The sequence below is a fragment of the Temnothorax americanus genome, unplaced genomic scaffold (assembly GCF_048541705.1).
Source record: "Temnothorax americanus isolate GAGA-0224 unplaced genomic scaffold, ASM4854170v1 Scaffold1, whole genome shotgun sequence".
Classification (NCBI taxonomy): Eukaryota; Metazoa; Arthropoda; class Insecta; order Hymenoptera; family Formicidae; genus Temnothorax; species Temnothorax americanus.
The window spans coordinates 3,000,881-3,020,714 of NW_027509230.1; the positions used below are offsets into that span (position 1 = coordinate 3,000,881).

The following is a 19,834-nucleotide window of genomic DNA, read 5'->3' on the forward strand; positions in this document are numbered from 1 at the left end:
TTTAATGTAAAAATGACGTTTATGATTTCAAAATGATGAAAATAAGCTTGCTAGTCTTGCTACCTGGGGCGGTTGCGTTATATGCGTATTGTATATGCTATTTATAACATATAATTTATAGGTAATTATTCATGTATAAGACAATAGTTACATTATTAAACGACCACTATACACAACTTATGCTTTATCTCGTAATAAACGCAAATATTTATAATATATTGAATAACAATATCAGATAATAGAACAATAGCGGGGTTTATCATTACAGCGCGGTAAATACATTACACCAATTTTTATACTTGTCAAAACATAACAAATGTTGTTGTTAGCGCGACTGATTTACATACTGTGCTGATGCTACTAGGAAACAATGTAGCGTTGACGATGATTTCTTTCAATATTATACAAAAGATTTATTTACTATTTATGTCATATGAGATATACTTATTGCTATCAGTATAAAACATTTACATTTGCGCGTTTACATGCATCAGTTCTTGACAATGATTAATTAGTTATCATTAATTAATAAAAAATTATTTTCATATTTAGAGTAACCGAGTAGAGCCTCCGAAGTTTCAGGGCGATAGATGTCTTATTTTCAAATTTGGCAATCCTGGTATTTACTTGTATGATGTCTTATAAATAATGCAATAACATACTGGACAGTCATATAAAAAAAAAGTTTATTCACATATTTGTTTAGAAATCAGAGATGTTTTTTTTGCAGTTGTTAGCTATCCGCTTCGACACCGCTGTCAAAAAAGTCTATCAAGCTGCGTGCTGCTTCATCGGGAAAAAGTCTGAAATTTAAAATGTTTATTTGCTATTACTTTTCTCTTATTTCTGTTTATCTAATTTTTCAGAAACTTGTCAGAGGTCAATGAAAACAGAAATTTTTTTTCACTATTACAAGAAAATAAATCGACGTATTAGTAGGTGTGTCCCGATTTTGCTGAATAACATATTTATTTACTATCGTTTATTATATTTTTTATTTACTGTGCTAAAAGTCATCCATGATAATTGTCGCGTATCTGTTTGAAATATTAGTTGTTTGTAGCTCTCTTGTCTCATTATAATATTATTAAGAAGGTTGGTTGCCGTCACGTTATGGGGCAAGCAGCGGGGCAGGAAAAAGCCTGTAGGTGTGTTTTTCGTCGCGTGAAATAAACGAGTTTAGCAAATGAATATGTGGAATGTATTTAATTAGCTGTTTGCTGTTTCTTAAAGTTTTAAATTGTACAAACATTATTTGTACAATTAAAACCCAGATACGTTATTATCCACGTTGAAATGTGGCAATATGCTGTTATATTTTTACAATATCTTATATAAGATAACTATGTAGACTGTAGATAAATCATTTCAATTTTTGTAAAAATTCTTCTTAAATATGTAAAGAATTATTTGCACCTATTTTCATTAAATTCTTATTATTTTTAATATGCTTTCGAGAGTTACGTTACAGGTGTTGTAACATTTTTGCTATGTCGAAGAGAGAGAGATAAGAGTATAAGAGTATAACTTCAATAATTAATTACTCGACAACCATGCAGACAATTGTCTTCAACTTTGGCACGGACGACAGATTCCTATAGACGAATATCTTCCATAAATATAAACTAATTCTTATCATATCGATTTGAGCAACCAACCTCCTTAAAATTAAAATGCCAAAATACTTTTTTCATATATTTTCTCCAAAATTCGTATTTTTATACATTTATACGTCTAGTTTGGATAATCTTGCGATTTTTATTTACCTTACTATCGTGCTTAGTGACAACCAGAGTGGAGGCACAGTTTTTTCACGGTAGTTGCGCCTCTGCGCGAGAATTATTTGTGAGGCTGCTTGCCCCGGTAAAACCAACGGCATGGCATTCGGGAACCTGTTGAAATTAAAATATTTATCAGATGGTGTTATTGCGAAAGTAAGAATGTAACATTTTGAGGTATTTTGCAATTTTATTCGAATCATCATAAAGTCATGTTTAATGTAAGGCTTAAAATGTAAAACGCCCAATAAAATTTCATTTTAAGACGTGTTTCTCTAGCAGCTCACCTCGCATCCAAAAATCTAGTCTGCATGTAAAAAAATCGTAACCAATTAACGACGTATAATTATTTAGGTATATCTACATACATCTCTGTTATTGTGCCTTATAAACACGTTCATCAACCGAGAATGGACAATGTGTCATTACAAATTGAACTAGTATTTTTACGTAATAATAGCACGTACTTTGCACCAATCAAATGACGCAGCGTTATACATTGCATAAATGTTGTTTATACCATTTTATCGTGTACTTACCTTACTTTCGGCTTCTTGCAAAGTCCAGTGTCCACCATATATGGATAAATGGTAGTGAATTTGATTAAGGATTTTCCTTTGCTGGATACTCGTAGTTCCTCGCTAATCGATTCCATAAGTCCTGCAATATTTGCGCCAATTAGTTGAGAATGAAACGCTTCTTTGCTCGCGCTTAAAAGAGCAACGTTGAAATTGAGTTAAATACAGACTGACTTACCTCTGACTGCGAATTTCGAAGCGCAGTAGGGAACTAAGTTTGGAATGCCTCCGATTCCAGCCAGTGACGAGAGCGCAACTACGTGGCCGTGATTTTTTTCGATCATGTTTGGTAGAAATGCTTGTAGTATCTGGAAAATAGTAGAAACAATAGAATCCAAATATAAAAGTGGATATAGTAATATAATCATAGTAGATAGCAATATATAATAATCTGCAATGTAATAAAAAAAAAAAAAAACGTTATCATATACGCATCCTGTATTCGAAATAATAACGATATTAGATCATTTTGGATTATGTTCAGATAACATTGGCCCTTTAACTTACCCAGAAATGAGCCAGCACGTTAATGTCGAAGATCCGTCTAATTTCGTCCGTCGTGTGATCGAGAAATTCGTGACAAGGCATTATACCAGCATTGTTAACTAAAATAGACACGTCACCGACTTCCTTCTTGACTCTTTCGGCTACGCTGAGGACGTTCTCTCTCTTCGACACGTCACATCTGTGAAACAAGATAAAATCATTTCTGAACTTTTCTCGGTTGCTTTTAGATCGGTGTTTGCACTACCGCATTTCTCTCAGTTTTATATTGCATTTTGTAAATGACTCAAACGTACTGATATGCATATGCCGCGGTTGCTCCAGTTTTCTTTATCTCGTTCACCGTCTCTTCGTTCGATTCCTGATTTACGTCCCAGCAGACCACCGTTGCGCCCAGCGATGCGTAACGAAGAGCCAACTCTTTTCCAATGCCATGACCAGTGCCTGTTATCTATAAAATGTAATAAATTATATAGTATAATAGAATTATCGTGTAGTTTTAGCATCTCTCTTTCGCAAATTACTTCATTGAGCTCTTTCCAGAGATGTGAAGTTAATGTGTGTGTTGAATAATTTACTTAAATAACTTAATATACAAGTAAATGTAAATTGTTTTTCATGCTTACGATTTTTTTTTTAAATTGCCTCTGCAAAGATTTAAGAACTATTTACAAATCAATTTTTTATGACAAGTTTAATAAAGATCGAAAATCATGTTATAATTATATCTTAATTATAATTATTCACATTATGAAAAAATTATCTTTTTCTTAAATTGTAGGTAGTAATTGTTCAATATTGAATATTCAATCGTTTGTATAGGTTCACTCAATGATCAATAGTACCGTTACTCTGCATGTGTAAAAGCACAACCTATCTTATTTACGTTACGATAATTTACAATTTTATCTTAATTGGTTTCTGAATTGAACAAAATAAATAAATAAAATTGTCAAATTGAAAATTGAATAAAATTATTGCAGTTTCTAGTAAATAGGAAAAATAATTGTCTAATATATCATAATCAAAATATGTTTATTTTTAACGTAAAATTTTATTTTTACTATTTATTTACTTCAATTTTAATAATAAATTTAATGTAGAAAATAAATCCTGCGCAATACGTAAAAATTACGTAAAAACGCAGCGTTACAGCGTCAACAAAGTACACGACAACATGCATCAATAGTTCAAATTAGATACATACCAAAACGATCTCACCGGCCACGCTTTTTTCTTCTGATGGAACGAAAAATCTATACACGCTCTCGCAAATGTAATATAGGATCTTCAAAATAAGTAGCAAAACGTCCGCAAGGACCAACGCGCCGTTGTACGCTTTTACCATGACTGCTTGATATTCTGGCCTATAAAATTAATAAAATCCTTGTTTGACTGCAGAAATATTTATTATCTGACAAATTTGTTTTTAGCAAAAAGAAATATTTTTCTAGTAAAGTAAAAATAAAAAGAATAGATCCAGTTTAAACTCGATACTATTCTTTTACGCATTTTTTTCAACGTTTGCTTAATACATCGTGTGGTTAATCATTATATAATAATTACTGCTAAAATTTCCCATGAAACTGCATCAGCTTTGAATACAATACAAGTAGCTAAAGCGCAATAGGATGTAATTACTTAATCCATATAATTATCTCAATGATTTTTTGTTAATAACTATAGTAATTTAGAATAATTTAATTTAGAGTAATCTAAAGAAAAAGAAAAAAGAAATATCAATAGCACAAATACATATATTAATCATGAAAAATATTTTGTTTTATTTTTATGCTTTGCTTATAAAATAGTAATATGGTGAAAATAGTAATATGGTGATATATATAACATTTTTCTTTCAGTTTTATTATAATATTATTAAGAACTTTTTTGTTTTCTGTCAAAACAGCGTGAAATAATTTCCTTAAACAATTTGTTCAATTTTCTTATACATTTATGATATTTTGATTAGCAATCAAACAGAACTCAGTTCGTCAAAATACTGTACATCTGGCATTGCGTTACATAATACTTGTTGATCTCCACGATATCAAGCTCTTACGTTAACTACAACAATGAGTCGCGTGAGTTATTCAAGCATTACATGAATAGGACTCTGGCGTATAATTGTTTTGAAATACTGTTTTTTTTTTACGCGTTAGTTCTTTCAAAACTCTACGACTCGAAAGGATGGCAATGTATGTTTTTGTGATTCACCCAAAACGCGTAAATAATGTGACACTGTCACTCCGAAATAATTTGAAAATTGCCTGTGTAAATAATGCATTAATTTTGGTACCAGCTAATTTCTTATAAAAAAAAACACGTTACTGAATAAGCAGATGATTTTTAAACATTTTTGCGAAAAAAACAGTGTCAAGATATTAAAACTAACTTATGCTCCTCATTGTGGAGATATTAAAATTAACTAGAAACAATTGCATTTTTATTAGAGTAATCGTAAAGCATTATTATATTAGATGCGAAGAGAGAAGGCGATTAATCCTTTCCTATACCGCATTCTTCATACCAAGTTGTGCATATTCAACCTTCTGTCTAACGTTGGAAGGAATTGAGTTACGGCAGCTACTGTGTGACAAATAGTACTGATTACGTGACACGTTGTACGCGATAGACGAGCGCACGATATGAATGAGATCATTCTTCTTTAGTTACATCGATAGTTGCAAGCATAAGTTAATTCCAATTAATTCTATAGGCTCGATCCTTCCTCTCAACTTTCTTCAATCATGAATATTTATCATTTTCCGAATTATATACGTAATATTTACAAAGTATGTAAAAAAGAAACAAAAGATAAGTTTATCTTTATATATAATTTTTATATATAATTAGATAAATAAATTTAATAAATATATATATATTTTTTTTATGTGGCTATTATTTAAGAAGATACACGCGTTTAGATTTTTCCGCGTTTAATTCCGGTAAATTTGTACAGTAAAATAACTGTTTGCGTTACAAATTTTTTGCAAATTATCTATGTTAATACCTTATCACATCCATTCTCGTTTCAAAGTTCGATGATATATATAAGTTGCTTGTTTATACATATATGATTATCAATGTATATGTATACTTCAATCAAGGTCAAATAATCAGATCTGTTATCAATCAAGATCACGTTTTTTCAGGTTGACTGCGGAAATGTGGAAAAAAGGATTAATCGCACGTTTTAAAATGCAAGGTCATACGACGGCGCAACACGTTTAAGAGATGTGAAAATGGCAATATTTTAAACCTGACAGAAATATATTTAACGAACGTGTTTTTCAATCATTCGGTATAAGATTAGATATAAATAAGACTATCCTCCTGTATACCAGGTTGAGCGTTTTTTATGCGTGATCATTTTCTTATCTTCTTGTGTATCTTCTTGATTTCCGTTATAAGAACTAAAAATATGTACTCGTGTAAAAATACAGATAAATGAGGAAGTTAATATATCAAAGGAATATTTATATAGGTTTTTAATTTTCCAAACACTTGAGCACACAGTGCTTTAACTTTTGCAGTAAATATAAATAATGCTTTCCTCACAAGAAAGCTATTTATATCATATCTTGTTTGTCGTGTAATGATAATAATTTATCAATAATTGCAAAGACAATTCGTCATTAAGTAGTGAACTGCAAAGAATGATACGCAAGTACGCATGCACTTACGAATAATAAATTTTATATGTCTGGCCTACGATATATTCCATTCTTCGTAATGCGAAAAGAAATTGTTTCTTTGGCTAATCCTCAGACGTTCCCTCCAGAAATAAATAACTGATGTGTTTATATACTTGTTGAACATATATCGAACAAATGTCGTTATCAGAGCAGCATGAATACTTCAATTTGATCAGAACTTAAATTGAAAGGTTTCTTTTTACCATTCTAATGCTTTTTAGTTCGTTGGTTTCGCGAATACCACCAGCTGTGTGTGTGTGTGTGTGTGTGTGTTTGCTTGTTTTATTTAAGAACGAGATTATTTGGCAATAAAAACACGTTTCTTTCTGCCTTTCTCTCCTTTTATTTCTTTTTCAGTCTCTCTCTCTCTCTCTCTCTCTCTCTCTCTCTCTCTCTCTCTCTTTTTTTGCTATCCTCCATCCATATCTGTCCATCTTCAAAAAGCAATCAAACTACTTTTTTTAGTAAATGTTTTTCTGTTTATTTATTTATTCTTAGATCATTCTAATACTAAATTTTCTAATACAATTAAAATTAAGTTCAAAATATCGAAACAGAAATTCTGTACGATCAAATATAAAAGAAAATTATTTTTTATAATAAAATTTATAATAAAAAATAATTCTCTTCTATGGAATCTGGAAATACACTAATAAGGTTTTACTAGTACCGAACAGGTCAAGTTGATTCCGTAATATAGTGTGTGTGTGTGTGTGTGTGTGTATGTGTGTAATTATATGTTACGAAATAAGACCCGTTTTACGTTAAAGTTAGATTCCAGCAAAATAGGGTAAAATAAATTTTATCGTTTCTCCGACAATACACGATAAACAAAAGCGTAAAATGTAACTATGTTATCATTTACTTTGTTTTTCATGTTTTCCCCATTTTTCATTTTTAAGTAATTTTAAAAAGATCAATGTGCAAAGTCGTAAATGGACCATCATAAAATGGGACCTACCTGTGTGTATAAAGTTTTTTTTTCTAATCCCATAATCAATTTTAATTACAATGCTAATTGATGTAGGTATGTCATATAACTATGACGACTCAATGTTTCCACTCAGTGTTTTCAATGTAAAATATATAAAAGAATTATTGAAATATATTTACAATTTCTTAAATATAATTTTTGATTTTTTAAATATACTTTTTGAAAAGTATAAAGCTGTTTTTTTGGCAATTATGAAAATTTTATTTTATTTTACGTCTTAGTATTTGTATAAACTGAAGCTATTCAGCATTGAGAATTAAAGAACTTTTACTGATCCAAGACTTCTTAAGTGAATAACAAGAGCATACTGGTTATTCTATTCTAAATAATATTTGCCTTAATAAAATTTGATTGGGTGTATGGTGTGTGTTATGTTTGATTATCAAGAGAAATATTAAAAGGTGAAAAAAATGTTATCTCATTTTAGATTACAACACTTTAAATTAGTACTCTTAACTCTTAATCTTTTTAAACATCAGTATACTTAATATTGAAAGCAATAAGATAAGATAGGTTCTCAATTATAAAAATATAGTTCAAAGAACGGAATTGTATATGTTTGTGATTTACATTACATTTTATAGTTATAAATTATGTATTTATAATTTTTATCCATCTACATTTGCAGATTTATTAAATAACCGGCCATTATAAAAGAAAATGATATGATAAGAATGCTAAAATGACAGCATAAACGTCAAAATCCGTTAAGATGAATTAGAAAATATAAAGTTAATTAATTAAATTTTTTAAATTAATAAAATAAATTAAATTAACTTAATTTTCTGTTTTCTATAATTTTACATTTTTAGGAATAGAAAAAGTAAAACAGATATTTAAAAACAGATAGATTTCGAAATTCTGTATATATTTGAACAAATTATTATGGTCATTGTAAAGGAGGAAATTCGTATCGTGCATGATGCCATTTAATTACTTACTCTTATCTGCCAAAATCTTTGCTAAATCCGCCACGGTGCACCGACGCGAATAAATTTCGAGGTTCGAAATTGCGAACCGTCGCCGTTCGCGTACGGACCGCGACTAAACCAGTCCGACTATAGAGCTTCTCTGGACTGCTACCAATGCGACTACCACAATAGCTGGCTGGCGCGAGCGCGTGTATCAAACCGGTACCATCAGGGTTTGACTATAAGACGACCGCAAGTATATTATCCGAGTGTGCGGTAGAAGCGGCTATTATAAAGCAAGTCGTCCCTGAGTGGGTGGCCGTTCGGTTTGCGTTCATATACTTCCGCTAGTGTATCGCCGTAGAGCTAGAGCAGGCTAGAGTCAAAGGAGAATTGTATTATAGCTGGTAGCACAGCACGTGTAACAGTGGAGAGAAACCAAAGTCGTGACAATTTCAGAGTACCCTTTCGTGTCTCGAATGTTGCCTGACTCGCCGACATAGTCACGCGCGATTTCCTCGGAAATTCACTAACAATGTAATCCATCTTGCACTCTACACAGGATTGCGCAAGAAGATAGGCAAAATTTTTCTCTCTCTTTCTCTCTCTATTTTTTTTAATTAAAAAATTCTTTAGCTATAATAATTAAAAAATAATTACGTATCTGACCCTTATTTTATTGTTATGACAGGTACGAATTTATTTTTAAAAAACAACTTTATCTCTATTGACGGTAGGACGCGAATAAAACCTCTTTCCTCAATTTATCTCGCAAATAAAGTCTAGTAATTTTTTTCCATTAAGTTAATTTATGCTTGTGCATTTTGAGAAATGTTTTCGATGGGTTTTTTAACTTTAAGCGTGCACTTTTGCCGAGATCGTCGATTGCATCCTTCCGTCGTACAAAAAACTAGATATCTGGACTCGCGCACGGTTCTTTGCGATTTAATTACGCACGAAGTTGTTGCGTAATGCGATCCGTAATCATATTATACATAAAACTTTGAATATATTTGCATTCAAGTAGTAAAATGATTATGAATGAACCATTATTGTTATTCTTACTATTAGGACAAGCCGGTCGTCGTCATTATTATTATTATTATTATTATCACTAACTGGTTACCCGGGCTTCGCCCCGGAGGACATGTGTAATAATACATGCACGCAAATAATCTCTCTCTCTCTCTCTCTCTCTCTCTCTCTCTCTCTCTCTCTCTCTCTCTCTCTCTCTCTCTCCCCCTCTCTCTCTCTCTTTCTCTCTACCGCTAAGTATCACGGGTCCTTGAAGGTATCTTTTATAACTTCTTGAAGGTCTACATCTCATATATGGCCAATCTGACCTAATTTCTGATAATACAATCTTTGATGATCTTGAAACGAATCCATTAATACGGAAAACTTGAAAACTATACAATTAGAATCGGTATATAAAATCTAAGTATTTAGTTCGAGTAGTATTAAATTTAACCAAGATATTTTATTTTAACTAAAATATTGATATTGTTTAAATTAATTATTGCTTAAACAGAACATTATTCGATTTATTAATAATTTTTTAGATAATAATGTGTTAATAAATTTTTTTAATAACAATATAATGACATAATATCTAAAATAATGTGTCAAAAATATGGGACGGTATACAAATATAAATGTTTAATCTATTAGAAAAAATATTTAGTTGCAAGATTTATTTTACAAAGCTATAATTATTACAGTAAAAAAAAATAACAATTGTTATGTGACTATTTTTTTTGACTGTATAGTTATTGCCTGAATTACGTTGAATATTTTATGTACTGAGTATCTGTATATTTATTATTTATTAACATTATTATTTATTACATGTCTATTATTCCATCAGTATAATTTATATTAACAAGTAAGAGCAGTCTGCAATACAATACAAAATATTTGCTTTCAGACATTTTCAGTAAATATAGCTGGAAATGTCAACGTACAAGTCGCGTTTTACATAAGACAGGCAAGGAAATATTTTTTTGAACACGAAGAACTTTTATGAAAGGATTATTTAATCTGCCTGATTCAATATAAATAAGCGACTTGTAATATTTTGACTCTTTACTATTAAAAAGAATCCTAATTTGAAAACTATAAATACAAATATGTACAAATAGATTACTATATGAATTAATTAAGTATTTTTATACACACTATTATACGTTTTTTGCATCGAAATTTTTGTATTGGCTCTTAATGCTTTTGTTAATTATTCTTTGATAATATGTAAAATGATTATAGTTTTGTCCTTTTAAGGTTATTTTTATCTAATTACATTTTTAAATTACATTTCTTACAATATGCGATAAGAATAGAGTATTCATTGATACGCAAAAAATGTTTCACAACGGTTTCACATCACCGGCTGTACTTTGTAACAAGATGCAATCAGTTTCTAAGATCATCACATGATTGTTATTGACGAAGACACAAAAAGCGTGATTCAGAAAATGTATAAAAATGCGTCTTTGTGATTGAAAAAGTAAGCTATTCTGCGTTTGCATTTGTGCTACGCTGTATATTGCTCTTACATATGTAGGAGCTTGTATAATTGCATAAAATCCACCGGTATTATACTTCTTTTAATCTCTTAATCTTCGATTAATGTAAAAATAACGACGTCAGCTTTGCATCGAGACACTTCTAATAAACCTTAGAGTCTTCGTAAATACAAATTCAAAAGAAACGGACGTCATCAAGTATTATTTTTATACTACGCAACTTGCTAGAATCTGAAAAAACTAATTTATAACTGATTGTGAAATATTCAGATCTAAAAGGTACAATTATAATTATAATAAGCCACACGCCTGACCATGCGCGCGTAACAAAAAATTATATCTTGCTGCGTCGAATATTCAACAAAAATCAGTGTCAAGAAGCAAAGCTTTTTGTTACTTTTTTAATTAATTTTTTTAATTAAGATTTAAAAATTTTTTTTATATTATTAATTCTTTAACCTTGCATTCCAATAGTTTGGACATGTGTTTCATAGTAGTAGATAAAGTGTGTTAATATTTACACTTGTATTTTTCAAGTGTGGATCAAAGGTCATGAGCATTACGATAAGCATTAATTTTTATTGTGCTATCAACAGTATATAAGATAAAAAAAACCTCAGAACCCTTTCTGATAATAATTTAACGATTTTTTGAAACTTTTTAGCCACTCTTTTGAACCATCTTAAAATTAAATATTTTTCAATAAAAGTAATTAATTTGAAGACATTCCTGACAAGTATTTTATTGTACACCGTTTATATTGAAAATTTTACAAACTTGATACAGAGAGAAGAATCTTCTTGTTGAAAAATACAAGTGTAAATATTAACACACTTTACCTACTACTATGAAGTACATGTCCAAATTATTGAAATGCAAGGTTAAAGAATTAATAATACAAAAAAAATTAAAGTCACCGATAAAAGTCGTCGATTTAATTTGTCGGGCAACCTTGAAATCGAGATTGCCCGTTTTATATTGGAGTTATAATTATATCTTGACGTCCCTGAGAAAAACAAGAACGTCAAAATATAAAAATATAAAAACAGATATAACAAAAGGGTTTAAAATTCTTCTTGGAAAGCTAATCTGATGCAGATAAGACTAAACAATAAATAAAACTTTTTATTCCGTAGCACGTTATCACGCAATAAAAATTGTAACTAAAATATTAGAAATATTGACACAGATAGGTTAGTAATTTAAAAATAAGTCGATAAAAAAATTGAATTTCAGTTTTTGTCAAATTTTAAGGTAATGATTTTGTATCGAGCCAAGAATATGTAATCTGATTCAGATTTCGATAAAGTATAATTTATATAATCAAATAAAGAAGAGAGAACATTATTCAATAAATTTTTAATTATGAATATTATTTTAATATTATTGCAGTTAAATTACTGAATAATAAGAATTAAATCTGTCAAATCTTCAAACGTTAAATTGTTTTATTACAATCAATGATTACTTATTGAGTATATTATATATATATATATATATATATATATATGCGTAAATAAATTTAAATTTACAATATTCTGTAATTAATTTAAGAAATTAACATATGAAATTAGCATTATACATTTTTGCATAGTTATGTCTCATTAAAATTAATAACTCCAATTATTAATACATTAATTTACGTATTTTGAAACCGATACTATTATACTTTTACTTACGAATATAATAATCTTTAGAATACGAATAAAAATTAAACTTGAGACTTGATTATAAACGTGATATTAATATTAACTTATTAACACATACTTTAAATTTGAAATATACATGTAATAAAAATGAATAATAACGACTAATAAATTACTTTTTAATAAAAAGTAATTTTATTAATTATACAATTATAAAGACAAGAAAAAATTAGTCTTATCAGTTTATATTGATACGAATCTTGATTAATTTATTTGATTCTATAACATGCATTTGTGAATATTGATATATTTTCATATTATTATTATTAAACTATTCCTTTTTGTCGTTATATACATATATGTTGTGTAACAAACGCCACCGTTTTAATGCTACTAAATTACTCACATGTCCTTTGACGTATTAAAGATATGTCGTTTATCGTAATTCTTATGTTTTCTTGAAGTTATGTAAAATAATAACGTTATACGCAAGAATAATTATACGCACGAAACGGTATTATATGACACGAATCGCAGAGTATCTTGTGGGAACTGACAATTTTAATCGGCAACAAGCAACAAGCCATAGGTCTTCATGATAAGCTGTACTTGTTTTCCGATAGCAGAATGATTTTGCATTTCTTGAGCAAATAACGCGTATTGTGTACGTACGCAGCATAAATGTATAATTACAATCTTAATTCTTATATCAGTTTTTGTGAAAATTATATAACAGACCGGTGTGCCTAGAGCGCTCTGAGCGTTTCAATATACTTTATTTCTTTTGAAACAGTTTACCAATCAATAAATTGTAATAAATAACGCACGCATGTATCGCGTATTATCGAGATCGCGCTTTCATACATCATAATCCGATTAAACATTTTGATACTATATTTACTCTTCGATATGGGAAAGAAAGGGTTATATCGCACAGCCGAGCTCGGGGCAGTGCTCCAATTTATTGATTCCCTTCGGCCGTAACATTTATCGATCGATATGCACACATTAGGTCTTTCATACGTGCAAACCTCCGAATAGAATGTCAGGTTACTTATTTCCTTCCATCGACATGCTTCTATCCGTTTACAGAACGAAAAATATCGCGATAGCAACGTGTTTTATTTACAAATTAATATTATATATTATATTTCTTATATATCTCTCTCTGATAAAAATTGCGAGAAATAAGAGAGTTTTGTAATTTTTGGAAAACCGTAACCCTTAACAAAATTTTAGAAAACATTGTACTTTTTATTTTCAAAGCAGAAAAAGCTGAAGAGAGATACTAATATAAATAATCATGGTTATCATAAGTATGTTTGTTTCTTCTTCTCCAGAAATGATCGCACTCTACCGCGAAACATTCTTATGAAATTAGAAATTACTACAATTAAACTTCTCTTTTTTGTCTTTTTAAAATATCTTTTTTTACATATGGTTATTGAGAATAATGTGTATATCTATATTATATAATAACAATCCAATGCGCCGTTTACTTGACGATATTGTACAAAGCTATTGTAATAATTTGTGAAAAATTTATAGAAATGAGAAGCAGATAGCCTTGACTATAAACTTCAGTCAATTTTAATTGACTTATATGTTTGTGCGTTATCCGTAACTTTTACAGTGACGCACAGAATTAAGAGTTCTCTTCGACATGTGCCGAATGGAACGTATATCCGCAAAGGTTCAAAGTGGCGTGGATACAGATAACATATATAGTCGACGCGCCATTCTTTGAGATACATTTGAGACACATTTTACTTGGTTACATCGAGCAGAGAAAAATTGAACATAAATTTATATCGGCGAATTAAAGAGGAACAAGTTTAAATTAATTGTTATGGATTCGAATTTGTAAGATCGCATTGCTGTTGTGACGTGCTCCGCGTTATATCGAGGGGCACTGATTTGACAGTGCGGTGCCCTTGCAACGTATATATGTTCGTTGACGCTTTCGATCAATTTACACTTTATATAAAAGTTGTAATAGAAAGAAGTCAGTTATAGACCAGTTGTTAACTCCGGTCTACGTAATGCGCATCAATCGAAACGGACGGAAGTCCATTGACCGTTCCTCGTCGTTTCTATGAATAGTGGAATCGATATAGGGTCATATAGGGTTCACGAACTCTCGCAAGCGGCGCGAAGGCAAGTTCTCGGGTGAGGACGACATGGGATTGATCGTGTTCGGAAGGTGAAGACTCACTGCAATGACGTTAGCCGCGGAAAAAGATCGAGAAGAGATTATATGTATAACGGATGATGGTTTCTGAAGATTCTGACGTAAACAGCCTCGATTCGCGGTATCTTCGATCGAGTTACGCATGAAAGACATCAAGGATATTAAAAAAATTCAAAGTCATAAAACTTTTTAAGAATAAGTTATCTTTACTGCTCGAAGAGAATTTAGGTACATTTTTATTCCTAAATTGATCAGATCTAAAAGAATAATTTTGTAGAGAGTGAACGAAAATGAAGAAGTTTAATTACAAGCTGCATTGAATGATCGCAAAAAGAGCGAACGTTACTATACGTACGACGAAACATGTTTTTATTTCTATAATTATATGACATAGTTTTATAATATTAGTTTTAGTAATAAAGATTGTAGCCGCTTCGAGAAATACTTAGCTTTCAGATTAAGTCGCACTAATTCAATTTAAAACAGCAAAAAAATGGATAATAATTATCAAGATTATATATCTTTATTATGTCAACATTATCTGCAGTTTTTTGCTTCATATTCGCTTTATAAAAATAATAAATTTAAAGAAAATTTCATTAAGTACTGTTACGCTAATACATTATCGTATTAAAATTACATTAATTATATTAACAATATAAATTTATTTAAATGAGTAAGTCAGATATTTTATTATGGAACATATCCATTACATATACATTTTTATTTCTCACATTTTTGTTAAGAATATTTTATAAAGTGATATATATATATATAATCTGTGAAATATATAAATAATTAAAAGAGAGAAAGGTATGGGAGGTCTGGCAAGAGTGGCCCATTAGCTCAGTTGGTTAGAGCGTCGTGCTAATAACGCGAAGGTCGCGGGTTCGATCCCCTCATGGGCCAATCTTTTTTTTTTTAACCGAAATCTTCGAGAAGGATGAATCTCACTATTTTCGCAAGTGAAATACAAGGTTATATTGAAAACACTGTCGCAAGGATATACGAATATCAAATAGGACCATTAGCTCAGTTGGTCAGAGAGAGCGTCGCACCGTAATTTTATTGCGAAGGTCGCGGGTTCAATCCCCACATGGTCCATGCTATTTCTTTTTGGCGAAATGTTTAAGAAGGATAAGTGTTATTATTTTTGCAAGTGAAATATAAAGTTATATCGAGAACACTGTCGCAAGGATATACATAATCGAATAGGACCATTAGCTCAGTTGGTCAGAGCGTCGCACCGTAATTGTATTGCGAAGGTCGCGGGTTCAATCCCCCCTCATGGTCCGTGCTGTTTCTTTTTTTAGCAAAATATTCGCATTTCGCATCAAAGAAGTATTGTCATTTTTGCAAGTAGTAGATTTTGCAAGTGGTCCGGAAAACATTGTCGCAAAGGTACGTCAACAGGAAGGCCCATTAGCTCAGTTGGTTAGAGCGTCGTGCTAATAACGCGAAGGTCGCGGGTTCGATCCCCTCATGGGCCAGATTCCTTTTTTTTTAATTTATAAAGTAATATTATTTTTGTTCCGTAGAATACAGAATGGTAATTAAAATATTTCACTTTACAACATTTTTGCTATTCTAAACGTAGCGATAGATTTGATATTATATGGATCAATATTAAAAAACAAAAACTGATGAAAGTGTTAAGTTGTCACTGCTTTCGACTGTTGTTTTTTAAATATCTACCTCTTTCAACAGAAAATATTTAATTTTTTGTACATGTTCCCTAATTCTCAAATTCGCCCTGCTACTTTTAGTTGATAAAATTCGAAATTGTTATTCTAATAAATTAAATATTGTTCCCCTTTGTGTGCATTTATCTATTCTCGATTAGTTAGAAAACAGGTAAAATCGGTATATTATCGACAATAGTTGATATATTATCTTCAATTGGACGCGAGAAGACCGATCAAGATATGAATTTCATTTTAAGATTCTATTTTGTAATCAGTATTGGACATCATTTAAAAATAATAAGTATATATATATATCATATATCATTATAATATTTGTAAATGCAATTTTAATAATTTATTTCTTTATATTGTGATTCCCCGTAGATCAAAATTAATTGCTACATTTTACGTAGCAATAATAAATGCATCGCGTGTCATCAAGATGAGTGCGTGGGTGTCGAAAACTTTGAATTTTGACCATTTTGATCAGTTGAAAGGCACCTGGTATCAGGTATATAGTCTTGCGCGCGAGCGTCGTCGGTAAGATAGATACATTCGATACGATGCATTCGCACCTTCCGCCCGCCACCGCTGGCCACCGCCACCTGCGGACGCGCATGCAGCCAGTGGCGCGGCCAGTGGTGGCATCGGTGGGGGCGGAAGGGTATGACGATATACCCGCCGGCCGCCGGGCAGCCACCTGTCGCGCGCACGCGCAGGTCTCGCGTCGCGTCGCGCATCGCGCAGGACACCTTGCCGCCCGCGCCCGCTCCGGAACGCAACGCACAACCGTCAGTTCGGTTGAGTTCGGTCAGTCGCCGTCAGTGTAAATCAAAATGGCGAGTGTGACGACGGTCCGCGGCGGATGGTAGCGCGTTTCCGCGGTTCTCGCGTCTCTCCGAACGGGACGCGCGCGATAATGTGATCCGTGTGACGCGCGTCGACAATCGCGACGACCGCGGAAGCGACGATCGGCGCGCCGGCAGGCCCGTCGCGCTTTTTTTCCCCCCTTTCGATTCTCAACCAGACGCCGAACGCGGTCTCGTCCAGAGCACCCCTTCCGTCTTCGGGGGACGATTAACGACGGGGTGACAGCGAGGCGCGAGATCTCCCGCAGCTATAATCGTAAGTGCCGTTTGCGGCGTCAAATATACGCCGTATACGCGCTTGTCGCGGCGCGCGGCGGGGGAGTTGCGTGTTGCGGCACGTTCGCCGAGGGGAGGTATCCACTATCCAGGTATCGCGCAAACGTTTTTCGCGTCAACAGCGTGCAGCGTGCGCGAACTCCGCGGAGCCAGCCGTCAGCCGTGCTCGCTGTGCAGGACGCTGTCAACGTGACACACCGACGTAAATACTGGCGCGCCTGTCGACTCCGCGCGCTTACGCCACCAGCTCACGCGCGGCCCGTGGCGAAAAGCGAGGTTTCCGCGCTGCGCTTCGCCCGCGGATATCTTACGTAAAGCGCGATTGTGTCGTGGTCGTCGTAGAACCGTGAAATCGCGCTTGTTTTCCCGTTGCGTTGGACTTTTCCTCCCGGAGTAAATTACTTGAGAGAAAAAAAAAAGAAGGAAAGAAAGCCGACTTTTTCCCCATTTCAGAGAGTTTCGCTGTTTTATAAAGCAATTTTCTAACGTAACGTGGGAAGTTTATCTTGAAGAGAGGATACGAGGCGATCTTTGAGTTTGACAAGCCTGAATTTTGTTTCCTCGATGACGCGCGCGACTGGAAATGCCGCGCAGAAATGTTGGTGGAAGATAATTGTTAGTTATACGGACGCAATTCAGTTTCTGTCGCAAAGCTCGTTATATATGTCGAACGCTCCAATCTATTACCTTGACTTATTCTCGCTCCAATTTGAAACTTTTTAACGTGAAACGGATATAAATATTGAAATTGCGCTTACGCTCTCGGCTCTCCCGCTCCCCATTGTGGACGGGAGATTTCTCTGGAAATCACATCGTCGCGTATCGATTTGCCGACGTGTACGACGATTGTTGAAAAGCGTGACACGCGTCGAACGCAGTTATCGAGAACTTCGGGAAACTTGCGTGGGACACGCTTCGAGTCCCGTCGAATAACCTATACTCGAGGATGAGTCGCGAAACAATGCCGCGTATACAACTCCGTACCGCGCATTCATCCCGGAAGTGCGCGTCGAGACGCATCATCCTCTTAATAATCGAGCGATTTAGATGGTTTGATATAGGCGAGAGAGTCCGCTTTTGTCCGGGATTAATTTACAGTCGATAATTAACATCGGCGCATGAGGGTTGGACGTGTAATAAGAATCTACATCTACGTGGTACATTTACAATGCAAACTATTAGCGTTTTTCACTGGCAGAACTGGTGCGCACTCAGTGCACATTAAAGCCGTTGTGTGTGTACACTGATTTAGTCTCTAATATTTAAAGTAAAATGCAAATATTTCGACTGATAAAATACTCAGTACATATTTCACCAAATAGTGCAATAAAGAATATTGAGGATTTCATGATTTAACCCGATTATATTAAACGTACACTTTACGTTGGTTTGCGTACGACGGCTTTAATGTGCACTGAGTGCGCACCGGCTCTGGCCAGTGAAAAACGCTATATGTATATGTTTAACGTGTCATCGATGTAAATGTATGTTTTATGGAGAGGCTCGTCGAAGATTTATATTTTATTATAATAATCGGAAATTTATGTATTTTGTTTGCAATTTTATTTTTAGCATCATTATTTAACTTAGATGCAATTTTTATTAGAACGTTAGAAAAAATTAACAATGGTGTCAAAGATTTTTAACCAAACGTGAGACTTTGCTTCGCCGGTAACTAACAATAATGTTTTTTTTTTTTTCCATTCGATCAAACTGGCTATCTTTATTTCATATTGCTGTCGTGATATTTTTACCATTGATCTTGGTCCTTTTCAAGTGTAAATCTAAGTCATGAAATCAGTAATAACAGTAAAATGAAAGACTTTGATTTTATATCTGCGAAAGAAGAAAATTATTAACATGCATATTGCGCGTTGCAACTGGTGAATTAAACAATATACTGCTTTTTGTCATTTAAAGTCATAGAGATCAACGTAATAATAATATTTTTATATTAATATCACGCATTTTTTTATATCACTGTACAGTTAAAAAATTAATCAAAACTGAAACGCGTCTAATCTAATCTCATCTAAAGCTGCTTTTTATCTTTGTAAGATTGTTTGTAAAAATACAGTTCAAAGAAATCAATCGATTAATCAATCACTCGATTTAGAATAATTTATTCGTGCAAACATAACGGTAAGCAATACGTAAACAATCCAGATAGTAGACGTAA

General features: G+C 32.6%; 2 protein-coding genes and 4 non-coding genes across 10 annotated transcripts in view; 5 read left to right on the top strand and 1 right to left on the bottom strand.

Annotated features, from left to right (window-relative positions):
• Positions 1 to 19,834, top strand: part of LOC143894538 (uncharacterized) — a 56,250-nt gene that overhangs the window by 17,485 nt on the left and 18,931 nt on the right. The window contains exon 1 of one of the 3 annotated variants that reach the window (XM_077400907.1): positions 17,276 to 17,635. The exons of 1 other annotated variant lie outside the window; for it this stretch is intronic. Coding sequence is in view for 1 of the 2 variants with exons in the window: in XM_077400898.1 (XP_077257024.1) it covers positions 18,774 to 18,812 (39 nt within the window). In the remaining variant the exon portion in view is untranslated. Of the gene's footprint in view, positions 1 to 17,275; positions 17,636 to 18,758; positions 18,813 to 19,834 lie in introns of those variants that run through there. One more of the 3 variants, XM_077400898.1, reaches the window with a different exon arrangement.
• Positions 673 to 18,432, bottom strand: LOC143894904 (short-chain dehydrogenase/reductase family 16C member 6-like). Of its 3 annotated transcripts, XM_077401591.1 has the most exons (9): positions 13,041 to 13,181; positions 8,494 to 8,839; positions 4,068 to 4,227; positions 3,157 to 3,311; positions 2,864 to 3,041; positions 2,535 to 2,664; positions 2,318 to 2,438; positions 1,767 to 1,892; positions 673 to 803 (listed from the first exon to the last, which is right to left on the bottom strand). In XM_077401591.1, exons 3-9 carry the CDS (start codon positions 4,206 to 4,208, stop codon positions 734 to 736), a joined length of 921 nt encoding a protein of 306 aa, XP_077257717.1. In that variant the 5' UTR covers positions 4,209 to 4,227; positions 8,494 to 8,839; positions 13,041 to 13,181; the 3' UTR covers positions 673 to 733. The 3 variants fall into 3 exon arrangements, with proteins under 3 accessions (XP_077257717.1, XP_077257723.1, XP_077257708.1); XM_077401597.1 differs by lacking the exons at positions 8,494 to 8,839; positions 13,041 to 13,181 and adding an exon at positions 18,414 to 18,432; XM_077401582.1 differs by lacking the exon at positions 8,494 to 8,839 and having other exon boundaries at positions 13,041 to 13,200.
• Trnai-aau (transfer RNA isoleucine (anticodon AAU)) lies at positions 15,661 to 15,734 on the top strand. The gene has a single exon. It is a non-coding gene; the product is annotated as a tRNA-Ile (tRNA).
• Positions 15,847 to 15,929, top strand: Trnay-gua (transfer RNA tyrosine (anticodon GUA)). The gene is given in 2 exon segments: positions 15,847 to 15,888; positions 15,894 to 15,929. It is a non-coding gene; the product is annotated as a tRNA-Tyr (tRNA).
• On the top strand, positions 16,040 to 16,120 carry Trnay-gua (transfer RNA tyrosine (anticodon GUA)). Its single transcript is given in 2 exon segments — positions 16,040 to 16,077; positions 16,083 to 16,120. It is a non-coding gene; the product is annotated as a tRNA-Tyr (tRNA).
• Trnai-aau (transfer RNA isoleucine (anticodon AAU)) lies at positions 16,242 to 16,315 on the top strand. Its single transcript has one exon. It is a non-coding gene; the product is annotated as a tRNA-Ile (tRNA).

Bases quoted from the DNA above. Each gene is read 5' to 3' on its own strand.
- LOC143894904 (XM_077401582.1), bottom strand. The intron at 3,042-3,156 runs GTACGTTTGAGT...CTTGTTTCACAG, and splicing joins ACCGCGGCATATGCATATCA to ATGTGACGTGTCGAAGAGAG. The intron at 1,893-2,317 runs GTAAGTACACGA...TAATTTCAACAG, and splicing joins TGCAAGAAGCCGAAAGTAAG to GTTCCCGAATGCCATGCCGT.